General features: G+C 43.7%; 1 protein-coding gene across 1 annotated transcript in view; it reads left to right on the top strand.

The window, feature by feature from the left end:
* Positions 1–1,746: 1,746 nt before the first annotated feature.
* CHSY1 (chondroitin sulfate synthase 1) overlaps positions 1,747–17,876 on the top strand; it is a 64,641-nt gene continuing 48,511 nt past the window's right edge. The window contains exons 1-2 of the mRNA XM_012764585.3: positions 1,747–2,122; positions 17,264–17,759. Of these exons, the coding sequence (XP_012620039.2) occupies positions 1,794–2,122; positions 17,264–17,759 (825 nt within the window). The 5' untranslated portion in view covers positions 1,747–1,793. The remainder of the gene's footprint in view (positions 2,123–17,263; positions 17,760–17,876) is intronic.

Here is a 17,876-nt window from a genome sequence, read left to right as displayed (position 1 = left end):
TTACTCTATATAAAGTTTGTTGTATGGGTACCCTCTCAGCTTTTGTTCCCTTAGCTGAGTTTTTGTAGGAAAAATGTATAAAATTTAAAATCCAGCATAGAGGAGCTAGTATCCAATACCTGTATTTAGAAATCCACAGCACGTTTATAGATGGACTATATTAAAATATTGACAACTGATGCCTAGCACTTGGGAGTCCTAGGTGAGAGAATCGCCTGAGGCCAGGAGTTCGAATCCAGCATGGGCAACATCTTGAGAACCTGAACCTGTCTCTACAAAAAGTAGAAAATTAGCTGGGTGTGGTGGTGTGGCGCACGTCTGCAGCCCCAGCTACTGGGGTGGCTGAGGCAGGAGGATCACTTGAGCCCAGGAGTTTGAGGTTACAGTGAGCCCTGATCTCGACAACTACACTCCAGCCCAGGTGGCACAGCAAGACCCTATCTAAAATATATATATATGTGTGTGTGTGTGTGTGTGTGTGTGTACATAGGTATACTCAGATACACACAAAGACTCAAGCTAGAGGAACTAGTCAGCTATCTGCCCACACAGAATGCAAATAAAAGTAGTGTTTACCATGTGGAGTATTAACATCATTTACCATTTCTTCAACATCTATTAAATGCTGGCACTGTGTGAGGAGTCTGGGCATTAAACATTAAATACGGCTCCCCGCCCCCCTTACTTAGCTCAGAACCTAGCGACGGGGAACAAGGTGACTGAATGCCGGGCGCACTCTCCGGGCGGGCACGTCGCAGACGGCCCCAGCTGTTGACTCTATCGCGGCTCCTGCCCGCAGCGGCGGGCACAAAGGTACAGTGTGAATCGCGGACGCGGCGAGGGCGCGGAGTCGGCCTGCCCGAGGGAAGGGCGTGGCCGCGGGTTGATCTGAGGACAGCCTACGCGGGAGGGACGTGCGGTTCGTGGGGGCCGGGAAGCCCCTTCTGCAGAACTCGCTCCCCCGACCGGCGCGGGCGACGCCGCGGCGCAGGAGCGGGCTGGACGCGGGCACCACGCCCTCGCGGGCCGCCCGGCGCCGCCGGGAGTCGGAGCGCAGGCCGGCGGGGGCGTGGCCGCGGATAACGGGCTGCTCCGGCCCCCACGCCCCCTCCGTCCGCCGCCCCAGTCGCAGACCGCGGGCGGGGCGCGCAGGAGGATTTTTTTTTTAATGTCAAACTTTGGCCACGTGAACCGCCCCCCATTCACTTTTGCGCCAATCGCGCCGCGCGGACGGATCCCGAGAGGGGCCACGGCTCGCCGCCTCGGGGCCGCTTCATAACGCGCTGTGCGTGACGTGAGGGGCTCCTGTTGCAATGGCGAGCTAAGCCGGAGGATGTGCTGCTGCAGCGGCGGCGCCGGCCACGAAGAGGACGGGGGCAGGCGCAGCGCGAGCCGAGCCGAGCCAGTCGGGGGACGCGGGCAGGGCGGGACGGGGGCCCGGCCTCGGCTGCCACCGCCGTCGCCGTCGCACTGGCCCCGCGCCCCTGCGCGCGGGCGGGAGGAGCCGCCGCCGCCTCGCGCCCGAGCCGCCGCCGGCGCGCGCCGGGCATGGTCCCCTCTTAAAGGCGCAGGCCGCGGCGGCGGGGGCGGGCGTGCGGAACAAAGCGCCGGCGCGGGGCCTGCGGGCGGCTCGGGGGCCGCGATGGGCGCGGCGGGCCCGCGGCGGCCGCGGCGCTGCCCGGGCCGGGCCTCGCGGCGCTAGGACGGGCTGGCCTCCGCGGGCGGGGGCGGCGGGCTGAGGGCGCGCGGAGCCTCGGCGGCGGCGGCGGCCCGGCGGGCGGAGCGGCGCGGGCATGGCCGCGCGCGGCCGGCGCGCCTGGCTCAGCGTGCTGCTCGGGCTGGTGCTGGGCTTCGTGCTGGCCTCGCGGCTGGTGCTGCCCCGCGCCTCCGAGCTGAAGCGAGCGGGTCCACGGCGCCGTGCCAGCCCCGAGGGCTGCCGGCCCGGCCCGGCGGCGGCGGCGGCGGCTCCCCAGGCCGGCGGGGCGCGCAGTGATGCGCGCGGGGCGCAGCTCTGGCCGCACGGCTCGGCCGCGGATGGCGGCCCGCGGGACAAGAACTTTCTCTTCGTGGGAGTCATGACCGCCCAGAAATACCTGCAGACCCGCGCTTTGGCTGCCTACAGGTGAGCCCCGGCTCCCCCGGCACCGCTTCCTGCATCCAGCATCCCAGCTCGTGGCCGTGCGGGTCCTCCCGGGGCTCGCGCTTCGCCCGCTTCTCCTGGGGGATCCGGGTGCCTCTCGATAGATGCCGGGCTTCGGCAGCGGAGAGATGGGGAGCGCTAGGCTCCAGAGCTTCGGCTTTGGGGTCAGATGGACTAGGGTGGTTCCTCTGGGTGTGCCTCACCCTGACCTTCCACAAGGCATTTCAGTTTTCCAAGTCCAAGCTCTCTCTTTTGTTAAAAGGGCCCGACTGACTGTGTCTCCCTCATAAGGCTGTTGGAAAATTAGCACAGTACCTGTGGTCGTGGTGGCAGTGGGATTGATTCTCTAAAACTCGCACTTTTGCCCTTGCAAAGCTAGAGCCCATGTAAATTAATCTGGTTCTAGAGCCTTTCCATACCATACTTTCAGATTTCACAGTTGGGGGCACTCCTGCAAATGAAAGGGAGTGCCCACTGCTCACTGGACCATGCCGGGTCTGTCGAGTAAAGAGGAGAACCTTGGAGAAAAGCAGTTCCTGGCCTATGGTGGACTCAGTGGAAGACTGCATTACCGGTGTTAATTAATTCAGTTTAGTGGTGTATGCATTTTATCCAGTAATTGAGCCCTGGTTGGCCACATGCATCATGAAAGTGGCTGGAATCATGTTCAGGTTTAACAAAAGCATTAGTCAAAGTAGTCTTTAGAAGGGAGATGATTTTGGAATGGCTGGCATGGTTAGAATCAGATTTGTATTGGAGCGAATTTAAAGTAGGAGAGGATTGTAGACTCAATGAAGGTATTTGATGTAAACCTTCTATGTGTGAACTATAGAAACGCTTACTGTATGGATGAAGTTTGGGTTTCATCCAGCCACAGAACAAACTAACAACGTGGGGAATGGTTTTAGAGCATGAGCATTCTGGGAATGAAATTTTAGAGCAGTCAATGCTGGGCGGCAAGGCTAAGCTAGTTGCTGTTTGTTCTTGATTTATAACCAATACCTTTATACTTCAGCTTTTAAGTCTAGTCCTGGTCTGAATTTTCTGATGTTAGATGTGAGGGGAAAAGCATATAGCTTCTCCCCTTCCTTTAAGGGAGGCAGTAAAGGATTGAGAAAAAGCGTGAAAGAGCTTTCTTGAATGGCTGTCCTTTGACTGTCTTGATCCCCTTTCCTGCATGTTTTCATTAAGATCTTGTTTAAGTCCATGTGTTGCCAGGAAGGGTCCTGAGCAGCTGAAAAGTTTAGCATACAGACAATGTGAATATAGACTAATGCAGTGTCTTGGGAACCAGCAGATTAGGGCTCTCATGCAGACCTGCCATGCATTACTTGGAATTTTATGTGAATCATACTTGTTTTAAAATTTATTTTTTATTTTAGCATATTATGGGGGTACAAGTGTTAAGGTTACTTATATTGCCCATGCCCCCCTTCCCCCTCAAGTAAGAGCTTCAAGCTTGTCCATCCCCCATACATTGCACATCTTACTTGTTGTGGTTGTATATACCCCTCCCCTCCTCCCCCCCCCCACCCTCCTGACACCCGATATATGTTTGTCCAATATGTCCACTTAGGTGTTGATTTGTTAATACCAATTTGCTGGTGAGTACTTGTGGTGCTGGTTTTTCCATTCTTGAGATACTTCACTTAGTAGATGGGAATCATACTTTTTGACCAGAGAAACAGCCACATCAGAAATTGAGGATAAGATTTATAAGTTGTGTACAGCATGGTTTTGCAAATAAATCCATACATATGATGGCAGTTGTGACAGACCATGTGAAATCATAACTTTGGGAGCAATTACCAAAGTAGTTTCTTCAAATAGTAGATTAGGTGACTCGCCCTGCCAATTGCATTTTCATGGTTACGAAATCAATATATACAAATCAGTGGAGGTCCTGATACACCAGCAATACTCAGAAAATGTAACACAAACTGGAACCACTGTTTCACACTTGGGAATGTTATCCCAAAGCCTGTGCCTGATGCTCACTCTTTTGGCCTCTTTTGTATATCTCCTACCTCATCTTTTTTTGGATGTTAGATTTTTATCTCACTGTTTATTTTATTTCAGGCATTGGAAAGTAGAAATACAGTTTGTCCTCTGGACCTGTTCTCTCTTCTTTTTGACACCTCTGTCTTTCTGAGAAGCATAGCAGGAAACACAGCATCCTGTCACTCTTTCTGCTTTCTCACATACCTTTTCTTTTATTTTTCTCATCCCAGAAATCACTGTACTGAGAGCCTGGTGGTGGGCCTACCCTGCTAGTTAGGGTCCTCTGCATCTCTGCTTGTCAACCCTGTGTTTAGACTGGCTGTGGGAGATGGCACAAGATGATTTTAGCCTAAGACTAAAAAGTTAAGGAACTTTGGGGGAAGGCCTCAATTGGGATGGAGGTTATAGGGTATAACTTATGATTATGGTTTTGCTGTGCTTTGCAGCCAGGGCCAAAAGTCCACACTGAGCTCTTAAAGTGGCAATTCCATGCACAGCTTAGTATAGAAGTAAGCTTGAATCTCCTAGCACAAGGTGGAACTCTGGTTTTGAACTGGATGTGCTCAGCTTTACATTTTCCCTAAAAAACAAATTCATTCTTTATCTTATAAAAAACTCCAGTTTTTGGTTTTTTAAAAACAAAACTATTGTTTGACTTACACGTGAAGGAGATGCTAACACTTTTAGTAAGATGGCATTATCGGTAGGATATTGAAAATGTCAGAATTTGGGTCTGGGAACTAGAAACTAGCAACCTCTTCTTTCCAAGAACTGAGATCCAGAAAGGGACTAAAACGCTTTTGAAAAAAATGCAAGAAGATAGACCCATCTGCACTAAAGTCACTGCACTTTAATGATAGAACAGTCCCATCATTACACATTTGTACTTTCTAGATGTGCCATATGCATGAGGTCAGGATAGGGGCCACCAAGTGATAGCAGGGCAGTAACAGCTGATAGCAGACAAGAAACAGATTTTAAAAAGTAAGTGTAGCAGCAGATGAGAGACCAGCCAGGGCTAACTTTTATAGGCCCTGGGTAGGCATGGTAGCTGTTAAGTTCACAGGAGTGATCTGATTCATTAAAATGTTTAGATGCACTTAAGATTCATCCCTTTGTAAAGCAAATACATGCATGGCCCCTCTGGGTCCAGGCCCTGAGTGTTGGGCACACAACAGTACAGATGCTTGTTCTTATGTTCTCTAATTGGAGGGACAGACACTAAAAAAAAGGTTTCAGCAAGTGATGGGTGCTGTGGAGAAAATAGAACAGGGTACGTGAGGGCAGGTGGAGTGGTGTCCTCTCTCTGTATTAGGTGGTTGGGAAGGCTTTGAAGAGGTGGCATTTGGCCTGAGGTCTGATAATGAGGAGCCAGTTGTGAGAATATAATTGCCAAAAGTGCTGGGCAAAGTGAAGAGCTGCAAAGTCCCAAGGCAGGAACCCCAAGAAGGCCAAAAAAAGAAAGGGAATGGGCCAGCAGTGTCTGGTCTTGTGGAATTTCATTCTAAGTAAGTGAATTAGAAAGCTTCTGGAGGGTTTAAGCAGGAAAGGGCTGTGGGTAGCTGGGGTTCTGCAAATGAACATAAAATTACTTGTTTTGACTTAATCTGCAAAGTATTTGTATTCTAGGTAATTTTACTTTAAAAGGATACATGATTCCTCTGAAATAGTTTATTTTGCTAATTAGTGACAGGTTGTCCCAACCCCTGGGTTCCTTGTATCATGTGTTACTAGCTGCAATTCATATTTTTCCCATATTTAAAACTTTTTTCCTAGTTACATTCTTTGATATTCAGAAGGTAAACATTTGTGTGCTTTTATCTGCATCTTTCCCTTTCTGATTTTAGGCTCCCCCCTTACCCCTTAAGCTCAGAAAGTTACTGCTCTGGAGAGATTTTTAAAGGTAACATTTTTCCCCCTAATTCTAGAAAGGGTGGAAATCATTTCAATCTTATTTTTTCCCCAAGTAGTACATTGTCTCAGTACCATCTGTTGACTAAGCTCTCATTTCCCTACTGATTTGAAATGGCATCTTCATCATACTCGAAATTCTTGGGTATGTTTTTGGACTTTCTATTTTGTTCCATTGATATTTCTGTCTGTTCTAGTGCCAGTACCACCCATTGGAATTATTGAAGGTTGAATAATATTTTAATATCCGGTAGACAAGTTCCCCTTTGTTATTCATCTGTTTCAAACGTTGTTTTGGCTACACTTACCTGTTCTTGCTGAAAGAGTTTTGATGCTATATAGATTTTTTTAAAATCAATATTTTGATAAAAAGCATACATATTTAGCTTTTTGGTCCATTTTTATGCCCAGAACACTAAGCTAATCCAATACCTTTTACTTGTCTTGGTTCTTACCTACCCTGGCTAAAGATGGGGAAGAGTTTTGTTCTTTCTTTACTTTCTCAGAAGAAAAGGATGGATGGTTTCCCTTCTTTGCTTCAGGAGTGATAACGGGCAACATTAAAGATTAGCATCAGTCTCTAGGGGACTGTGGGAAAAAAGTTTGAGAGGCACTAGCTTTAGATGTAGGAATCTTATTTCGAGATACTATATCAGTTAATGACCTCTTCCTAATGAAGGCAGACTGTTCCTTTTACCAACCTTAATGAGTTCCTCCTACCTTGTAAATCTGAGTTCATTTCCTTATTTCTTTTGCTAAGTAAACCATGTTTATCTTGAAACAGTTCAGAGTAGTACTTGCTTTCTTAGATGGAATCCAATTTGGCAACATTTACACAGACGGCTTTTGTTTATAAAATCCAACTAATCAATCCGTAAGTGAACTTTTGGAACACAACCCATTTCAGGTTATGAATTTCCTATAGAAGACTACTGAACAATGTGGCCCTGAGAAAGAGTGTGGTTTTTATGTCATAGTTGAAGATCTTGATGCACTCAAACAGAATATTCCAGAGATAGCTATGGTTATCAGTAGAGGATTATGCATAATTACATTTTCATGGAACTGGCAGTTTCACTTTTTTCCCTGTCTGTTGATTAAGCTACTGTTTCTTGAAGGTAGATTACTAATACTGGGCCCTGATCCCTGCAGGGTTCATAGTCTAGGAAGGAAAGGAATGACAGTATTGGATGATGAGGGCTCTGGAGGTGCCTGAGCTAATTACCATGGGTTACAGAAGAAAGAGGCTTACACTCAGTGTATGAAGGGCATCAGGAAGGGTCTTACCCACACTCCCACCCCTTTCCCCCACTGAGTCCTGAAGGATGAGTAGGAGTTTTTGAAGCAGAGACAACTACATGTTTCCTAAAACATGAAATAGCAAAAAGAAGTGAGGTCATGAAGGACAGGACAGTTCATTAGGGCTGGCTATAGGCTGTGGGTGGCAGAATGGTAGGCAGGGACTTGCAGGGCCAGGTAGGAGGGAAGGTTTGTGTGCCAGGCTCAGGGGTTTGGGCTTTGTGTTGTGAGTGTCCAGAGTTGTTGGTGATATCTCAGCAGGAGAATAGCTGGAAGGATCTGTGTTTCAGAAGATCAGCCTGGCAGTGTTACTTTTAGAGAAGGTGGGCTGGAGTAGGGCCTGAGCACAGATTGGTATCAGTTGGGGGGCACTTTGGTAGTTTTTATCAAGAACTTTAAAATGCATCTCTTCTGAGATCTAGCAATTCCTCTAGAAAAATTTCTAGAGGAATTTAAAGATGTGCTAAAAGACATTCATATGAAATGGAAATTTCAAGTATCTTAGGTGTCTTGCTTTAGGAGGTATATGGACTAAAATCAATTTAACTAATACATTCATACTGTAATCTACATCTCTAACCATTAAAAATGGTGTGGCTGAAATATTTTTATTGAAATATATTTCAATAAAATATATTTAAGGTTCAAAATATATTTAAGTGAGAGTGGGTAGCAACTTAGTGTGGCCAGTGTGAGGCCATTTTTGTGTAAAAGCAAACAAAATAAACTTATGTGTTTGTGTAGCGTAGAAAGAATAAAAGAATATACACACCATGATGCTGAATGATCTTTTATATTCTTCTTAGTGCTTTTCTATATTCTAAAACCATATCCTAGTTTTTTTACAATGAACAACTATTTAGTAATAAGCTACAGTGAGATGGACAAAAAGAAAATGACAACTGGAGAAGAGCTGTGCTTTCCATCGTGGGTGTGTTAAACTGGAGCTGCAGGGGACTGCTGGGCACAGAGGGCAGGCTGGGCCTCAGCTCCCTGGGGTCATTCTTGTTTCAGTAACAGTTAATTCTGACCTGAAATGTAGGGGTAAACAGGTTTACTTGGTTGTTGTAGCTATATTTTCCTCAGTTATTATAACTTCCTGCTTCTGGGTGATATTTGGGAGAGTTAGGTGACAGCATTTGAGATGTGAGGGCTTCAGCTTCTGTATTTTAATGTAGATATTCAGTGCTTCCATCTGTTGTGGATACCTTTTCGGCTTCTGGTTCTGGATGGAATTAGGGAAAAAAGAAACTTAGTTACAATTTAAAAGCAGGAAAGCTGTCTGTCTTCAGTGTCATTTCCGAAGCATTTATAGCTACAGGGTATATTCTGTAGACCTGGTCCTGACACCTGGGCTGTGGCCTGTTAGGAACCCGGCCGCCCATCACCAACTGAGCTCTGCGTCTCCATCACACACACCACCCCCCCAGTCCTGTGGGAAAATTGTCTTTCATGAAACTCAGGAACTGGGCTGCACAGCAGGACATGAGCAGTGGGCGAGTGAGAGAAGCTTCGTCTGTATTTATAGCCACTCCCCATCGGTGACATCACCCCCTGAGCTCTGCCTCCCCACCACCTGTCTGTGGAAAAATTGTCTTCCGTAAAACTAATCCCTGGTGCCAAAAAGGGGACTGCTGTAGACAAATACTTTTGCCTATGGATGATTAAAAATAAGATATGGTCTGCTCTGATTTGGTGTCAAATTGGTGTTTCTAAACCAAAAACTTGAAGGTTTTGGAAAAAAAAGTAGATATTAATGCCATTAAGAGTTGTGGTTTGGGGCTGGGCATGGTGGCTCATGCCTGTAATCTTAGTACTCTGGGAGGCCAGGGAGGGAGGATTGCTTGAGGCCAGGAGTTTTGAGACCAGCCTGAGCCAAAAGCGAGATCCCATCTTTACAAAAAATAGAAAAATTAACCGGTCATGGTGACACGTGCCTATAGTCCCAGCTACCCGGGAGGATCGCTTAAGCCCAGGAGTTTGAGGCTGCAGTGAGCTATGATTGCACCACTGCACTCCAGCCTGGGCAACAGACTGAGACCCTGTCTCAGGAAAAAAATTGTGGTTTTGTAAGTTGATCATAGGTGCAAAGACTGATTTTGTGTTCAACTTTGTTCTGTATATTTCTGACAGTAATACCTGTAAATGAATGGGCAGGATTTAGAGTAGCAAACGGATCCAGACACAGAATGTGGATTTCAGAAGCTAATGTTTGAATCCACTTTTCTGGCCTTCAGTTAAATCTAGTCCAAACACTGCAGAGGTGTCCTTGACTGGCAGGTTTTATCTGGGCTTTCATGTCGCCAGACCAGGCAGACAAAGAGCTGGTAGAAGTGGCTGAAGTGTGTGTAAGACTGCTGTCCTTATCTGTGATGACTCTTTCCTGAGCCTTATCAGCAACCAAGAAATTGGAAAAGAAATGTGTCTAATAACCTGAGAGATAAGCGTGTGGGATGGAAAAGCCGACATGCTGGCCAGCGGAGGCCTTAGAGTCAGGGTGGCCATTGGCTGCTGTCAAGCGGCTCGATACCAGGTAGTGCCTCAATCCAGGAAGACAGTGGTTTGCAAAGTGGTTGGCCAGAATAATTTCAAGGTGGTGTTACTGTTTGCATTAAACAACACTGACTTTTTTTTCTTAGAATTAGATTTGAAAACTTAGATTTTGTCCACATATATTATTAAGAGTTAGGTGCATGTTTACACGTGGCGAATATTCCCATTGTTTACTATGAACCTAGGCTCAAACGTCAGGCTCCTCGTAGCACTTAATACTTGGAAATACCCTCTGGGCTAGTGCCCAGGCGGCTGTTGAAGTGGGAAACTGTCATCTTCCTTGCCAGCAGCTTTCTTGAGAAGACAGACTCTTGAATGCTTGCTCTCCCCTTAAGTTTATTTTTCAGGATTGACAATAAAGAGTATAATTTGATTTATCTTTTAAAATAATTTTCCTACCACCTCTATTATATTTTCTCACTTTCAAAAAGAATTTGAATTTGTTCATGTCATAAGAACATGCACAATGAAACAGTTAAAGATTTTAAAAGAGGAAACCACATACAGGGAAGGGGGAACTGCAGCTAATTACATTTGCTGTAGAGCTTTTGGGACCAAGGCAAAGGAGGGAGATGATGGACTGAATAATGCTTGCAACATCATGCCAGGGGGCATTCCTTCCAGCTGAGGAGAGGCCCGTGGCATCACTTGGTAGCCTTAGAAGACCGCTGCATTTTCACAAGGCCCATGGCTGCTCTGACTGGCAGCATACAATAGTGTCCTCCATGTACTTTTTTGAGAGGATGAACTAAAACTGCTGCTCCACCAAATTGTGCTTCCTGTAAGGATAGCCATCACATCTGCCCTGCTTTCTGTGCCATGGCCCTGGGGAGAAACAGTTTTATGCTTCACCCTGAATAGTGGGACAGAGTCTGTGACTTCTCCTGGCTGCCTGCTGGAAAGCTTATAGATGAATTTGGGCCCACCCTCAGCAAATCCATAGGTCGCCTTATGGCAACTAGGTCTCGGCACATGCTCTCACTCCAGTTGGAGTGGGTGTCCTGAGAGTGCTCTGATGGACTCAGGGTGCCGCTGGGTAGAGAGCTGGGTGGGGCAGCCCCAGCCAGGAATGCCCCTCTTGCCTTGCTGGAGTTTCCTACCGTGGTTTTTCTTCAGCCTCATTTTCTTACTTATTTTTCTCATTCTCTTTGAATTTTGGTTAAGTTGTTTTAGATCGTTTTTGTAACAGGGAAGAATATAAATACAGTCAGCCCTCCATATCCCAGGGTTCTACACATGTAGATTCCACCAACCTCAGATGGAAGATATTTGGAAGAAAACTCTGATAAAAACTACAATACAACAATAAAAAATAATACAGATGAAACCAATATAGTATAATAACTATTTATATCGCATTAGGTATTATAAATATCTAGAGATGATTTATAGGGGATGTGCGTAGGTGATAAGCAAGTACTGCATCATATTGTCAGGGACTTGAACATCTGCAGATTTTGGTATTTTTGAGGATCCTAGAACCAAACCCCCTTGGATTCTGAGGGACAACTATATATACATTTAATTCCTATATATCAGTTTTACAAAGAAAAACCTATATTCTCCCTCTCTTCTTTGATTCCACCTTCTGAGCTGATTTTATTATGAGTCTTTTCAAATTTATGACAACCCAAAATGAGTGACAGAGATTGCAGTTAGTGGAGGTTTATTAAGCCAAAATTTGAGGACTTGCTGGGAAACACAAACCACAGACAAATCTGTGACTGTTTTTGTGAAGGGCAAATTTAAAGAGAAAGAGGGAGGGAAGGAAGATTTAATTATGCAGATGTCCCTTGGTTGGGAGAAGAATGATTGATCTTGTCCTATCTCTGTTCTGCATTTGAGAAGATAAATTTATAATAAACATTGTTAACTTGGAATGAACAGACTTTAGTTTTAGGAGCTAGACTTAGCCTGTAGACCTAAAGTTACAATTTGCATGTCCTTGCTTATGGGAGGCCAGCAAAGAATTTCCTTATGAATGCCCCATGGTGGCAGTCCTCATAGATGCCCAAGGCCCTTTACTCTACCTTGGGGATCTGGCTAGTGTGTAATGTTAGTAACAGCTATTCAGTTGGGAGGGGGTGTTGCATGACTCAGCCTCCAGGCTTGACCTCCCTTGTGCATAAGCAGTTGTTGGGGGGTGGTCCTGAGATGCTTATTTTCCTTTACACTTACCACTCTGTAACCATCAGACAACACATGTAGTAGTGGTTTGAGGGAACTCATAGAAAATCTACCCACTTTGAAATGATACAAGTTAGTATAACTGTTGAAGTTTAGAAACTATAAAAGAAAGAACTCAATGTTACTCCATTTTTCCTTCAGTTTTTACCCATTGGATAATATTTTTATCACAAAAGTAAAAAGTTTTCTGTTGTCAAATCTTTTGATTTGTTTGATTGCTTGCTAGCTTTAACACTTTTACCCAGATAAATATTTTTCTAACTCTAAATATACCTATTGCAGAAAATTTAGAAAATCTAGAAAATGCAAAGAAGAAAATTAAATCCCTTCTGATTTCCCCCATCCAAAAATGACCACAGTGAATACTTTGGGGTGGAGTTGTACATTATTTTATTTTTGTATGTATACTTTTGTTCTCTTAGTAAGCCACATCACAAGTCTACACTGTTGCCTGATTTTTAAACTTACCCATATATTATAAATATTTCTCCGGGACAACAGTCATGCTGTAGATGCACTTTTGTACAGAAATGTATTTTATGTAGTTTTTCCTAAAATGACACTGCATAGAAGTGGAGGCTATGGTATTAAGTACTGAGTCAGCAAAGGCATTCCTTAGCTAAGCTACTATCAGACCAGCTGTGTTACTTGACTGTTGTGATTTAACTTGGTTTAGTGATAGCAATCTAGGGGAATGGAAGATTTGCTTGGCACTCTCGAATTTCAACTGTCTTATCTGGGCTTTAGCAAGAGTCGGATATCAGTCCATTGAAAATGAGCTTTCTGGCAAGGGCCTTTGCAAATACTCTGCTGTTTCAATTAAGTAAGAGCTCGTTGCTTCTGGTAACAGATGTGTTGATGGCAAAGTCGACATTTGCTTATGAAAATTAAGGAACTTGACTGTCTCTGTTGCAGAGGAGGGCTAGCTTGCTTCTTCAGCAGCATCTCCTTCAATTCTGTGAAGTTATTAATGCATACCCTCCTCCTTCCTAAGCATGATGAATCATGATTTATGTTCCGGAACTCCTTCACTTTGTGGAGCTGTTGAAGTTAAAGGCACCCTAATTGAAAAGTTCACAATTTCAAAGATTGGAGGGTTTACAAAGACTTCATATGGAGAGATTTCCTTCAAACCGCCAGTCATTTAGAACAGAAAAGGACAACATGAGGTTTTTCCTTGGGTTACCTAAAATGGAATAGACGGTAATTGGGTGGAGTTACCATAAAACTGCAGAGAGGCTTTTAAGGATGGTTTGAGGTTAGATTGTCTGTTTTTAAAATTAATTGGTTTCTCTTCTTGGACAAATTACACCATTTCCAGTCATGGTCGAGGCATTCATTGTGCCTGTGATGGCTGCACTGCCAGCGCTCCCCTCGCTGTGTTCTGTCCTGTGGGGTCACGTGGGAAGCAGGGCTGCACGAAAGTAACTTTTGATCCTCTGTCTAATTTGAAAGATTATGGCATTTTAAAGTGAAAATACTCTTAAAATTTTAATTCTTAGACTCCTACCCTATAACATTGCCTGAGATTGATAGTAAAAGAGAATTCTAATATATAACTTGAGGATCAGGTTTTTAGCCAGAAATGTGAGAAGCATTTTCCACAATACCTCTGCCCCAGCATCTCATCTTTAAGACTGATTGTTCCATGTTCAGCCCCCGCACATGTTCAGCCCCCGCGCTCCCATTTCCCTTGGTTTTTCTTTCACGACCTTATTTTGTTTGCAAACTGCTACCTTCCCTAATGATAAATCTTATCTACCTAGTGCCAGGCAGGCTTCTAAGCACTTTACATATAATGACTCATTTAACCCTCACAGCAACACTGGCATGCAGGTACTATTATACCTGCAGTTTACAGGTCAGGAAACTGAGGTACAGAGTAACTTGCCCAGAGTGGAGTTAGGATTGTCACTCATCAGTGGCCTGATTCCAGAGCTTGTGCTCTTAACCGTTATGCTATAGGTAATTGTATAATGGTAATTAGTATATTGTTCCTTTGTCTTCCCTATCTCCCAAATAATATCATGGTTCTTTAGTATTTTCATGGCCTCTGAGGTTGGCTACTTTAGTACTACTTTGAACTACTACTTTGGTCTGTTTTATTAATCACATTTTATTAATCATGTTAAGCAGAGTATGTATTTACTATAGCTAAAGTTAAATTGATTTTCTTCATTTCCTTTAAAATCTGTGGTAAGATGATATAGACAATTTTTAGCTTTAAATTATATTTCAGAAGTACCATAAATGGTAGTATATTTCAATTCCGGCATACCTGTGAATATTGCCCCTAATTGTTCTCTTGTAGTTTGATTAAGTCAGTTTCCTTCTACATGTAGGAATGATGGGAATTGTTAGTATGGCTGATGGAAAGTGATGAGAAGGTCATAGAAATGATTTCTACCCTTTTGCAAACACACAGGGCATCTTTAAGTCACTTGTTGTACAGGAGCGGGCAGGACTCATTCCACACAGTTGTTGACCTCTATTATGTGCCAAGCGCTGAAATGATTTACATTTTCAAAGAATTGCTGTGACTGCCAAGCAGAAAACATTTCTACATAAAGAGAGCAGGCATCCGGGGGCTCCTTGGTTTGAATGGGGGTCATATCCTCACTGACTTCCCAAGGTTGGAGGAGTGTTGGGAGGTTGTCTGCCCTCCACACGTCACTGCAGTGTAGAAGAGTACGTGTAGATTGTCATACACTCTGTGTATGTTACAGCACATTCACATTTCCGAAAGGACTTGTCCCTTTGTAGGAGGGGTTGGTTTCTCTTTAAAATAATTGCCCCAGCTCCATTGTTTATTCTACATCCTTTTGCTTAGGAGTATATCCTTTGTGAAAATGAAGTACAGTACCTGGTAAAGTATCTAATATCATAGAATTAATGTATGTGTATGTGTAGAATTAATGTACCATAGAATTAATTAATGAATTCATTTCTTGGTTGTTTCTTAGAGTTCTTTAAGTGGCATAAGAATATATAGGTCCATTTAAAATCCATAGGTATTGTTGCCTTCTTAGAGCAGCTGGCCACAGTGCGTCAGTCTCATAAAATCCATAGACATTAAGGGAAAACATTAATTACTACCATCTTACATTCATTTTAAGATGCATTTTTTTCAAACTTTAACATCTCTGAAATTAGGATGCATTTTACAGTTACTGGCATCGTGGGGTTATGATTGGCAGTAATTTTTTTCACCCTGGCTCACTTTTTTTTTTGAGATAGGGTCTTGCTCTGCACCCAGGCTGGAGTGCAGTGGCATGATCATAGCTCACTGCAGCCTCACACTCCTGGCCTGAAGCAATCCTCCTGCCATAGCCTCCTGAGTATCTAGGACCATAGGTTCATGCCACCATGCCTGGCTAATTTAAAAGAAAAAATTTTTTTTGGTAAAGATAGCGTCTTGCTATGTTGCTCAGGCTGGTCTTGAGCTCCTGGCCTCAAAGCGATCCTCCTGCTTTGGCTTCCCAGAGTGCTGGGATTATAGGCATGAGCCACCTTCCCCAGCTAGTATATTTTTCTTTGTTATTAGTATATTAAAAAATGGTGCATCTTACAGTCATCATCCTATATTTGATGAAAATGGTTTGTATTTAATCTTCGGACTCTTTGAGAGACATGTTTGGCAGAAAATTGAGTCCCGTTGAATTTTTTCTCTGCTCAAATAATATAAATTTGAAGTCATTTTGTATTCCTTATACTTGGGTTAGGAAGAAAAATAAAAGCCAGTTGTTTGTTTTCCAAGTACTTCATTATAAATTTGTTTTTAAAATTACAAAAGTAATGGCCAGGCACAGTGGCTCATGCCTGTAATCCTAGCACTTTGGGAGGCTGAAATGGGAGGATCACTTGAGCCCAGGAATTCAAGACCAGCCTAAGCAACACAATGAGACCCCATTGCTATAAAAAGTAGAAAACAAAAATTAGCTGAGTGTGGTGGCATGTGCCTGGAGTCCCAGCTGCTCGGGAGGCTGAGGCAGGAGAATTGCTTAAACCCAGGAGTTTGACGTTGCTGTGAGCTATGATGATGCCACTGTACTGCAGGCTGGGTGACAGAGTAAGACCTTGTCTCAAAAAGAAAAAAATTATAAAATAGTACCACGTTTTAGAATTTCACTTTTGCAAGATGAAAAGAGTTCTGGAAAAACATGGATGGTTGCACAGCATTGTAAAGGCCACTGAACTTAAACTTGAAAATGGTTAAGATGATAAATTTTATATTATGTATATTTTATCACAATTACACATTTTTTTTCAAAAAAATAATAATGTAATAGTCATAAAATTTTCCCTCCTTATAGAGAGGCATAGAACAAAAAGTGAAAGTCATCTTTACCCACACTTCCTCGGGCCCCTCATAATTTCCCTACTTCTGTACCTCTTCTCCGGAGATTTTGTGTATATCTTTTCAGATATTTCTCTTCCAAGACTTTCCACTGAAGATTTGTGTGGGCTTAATTGAACCTTCAAGTCACTTTTTCACTGTAGTTTGTACAGTTGTAACAGTTAAGTAAAATTTTTAAAAAATAGAACATAATTGGAAACCGTGGTTTTTTAATCTTAAGATTAAATTTGCTATTTCATTTATTCTCCATGATATGTTTTTCCTGAAAGTAGTCTGCATAAATGAATTATTGTAGCTAAGCTGGTTCAGCTCTTAATAACATAGCTTGAAGAAAGTAGAAGAAAAAGTGCAACTATGATAACCTTAAATTAATTGTTCAGCAGAAGGAGCCATTACTTTGTTTCCTTCCAGTTGACCACTCATGTTTCCTCTGTCAATGGGTGAACAGTGGGCTAACAATTTGATTTTTTTGTTGTTGTTGTCTTTTGTTTTATAGAGCTGAGGAGTTTGTAGGTATCAGAAAATTAACCCACATATGTAGACCTTGGTGCTCTGGCAATCTGGTTTTCAGCCATAACTGAAACTTATCATAGTTATCCTGGAAGTATTTTAACACTTCATTTCTTTTTAGTTGGAGTTCTTTTTTCAGACTTTGCAATACCTGGTAGCCTGGGCTTCCATTAAGAGGAAGCAAGTAGATCAAATGTTCATCATCCTCTTGAATGTGGCGATTCAAAATGATCAGATATGTGAATTTCTGGAAATGAGAAGCTTGAATTAAACTGTTCTCTAACTGATATTTATTTCAATTCCAGAACGTGGTCCAAGACAATTCCTGGGAAAGTTGAATTCTTCTCTAGTGAGGGTTCAGACACATCTCTACCAATTCCCATAGTGCCACTACGGGGCGTGGATGACTCCTACCCCCCCCAGAAGAAGTCTTTTATGATGCTCAAGTACATGCATGACCACTACTTGGACAAATATGAATGGTTTATGAGAGCAGATGATGATGTTTACATCAAAGGAGATCGGCTAGAGAATTTTCTGAGGAGTTTGAATAGCAGCGAGCCCCTCTTTCTTGGGCAGACGGGACTGGGCACCACGGAAGAAATGGGAAAACTGGCCCTCGAGCCTGGTGAGAACTTCTGCATGGGGGGGCCTGGCGTGATCATGAGCCGGGAGGTACTTCGGAGAATGGTCCCACACATTGGCAAGTGTCTCCGGGAAATGTACACCACCCACGAGGACGTGGAGGTGGGAAGATGTGTCCGGAGGTTTGCAGGGGTGCAGTGTGTCTGGTCTTACGAGGTAAGAACAGAATCTTTTACTATGAGAAAAACTGTTAATTTTGTCATTAGTTCTTTTTCTTTTCTTTCTTTTTTCTTTTTTTCTTTTTTTTTTTTTTTTACAATTTCAATTCCCCTA

This window comes from Microcebus murinus, chromosome 7 (assembly GCF_040939455.1).
Source record: "Microcebus murinus isolate Inina chromosome 7, M.murinus_Inina_mat1.0, whole genome shotgun sequence".
Lineage (NCBI taxonomy): Eukaryota > Metazoa > Chordata > Mammalia > Primates > Cheirogaleidae > Microcebus > Microcebus murinus.
The sequence above is the reverse complement of the archived record's forward strand: the minus strand, read 5'-3'. Positions and strand labels throughout refer to the sequence as shown.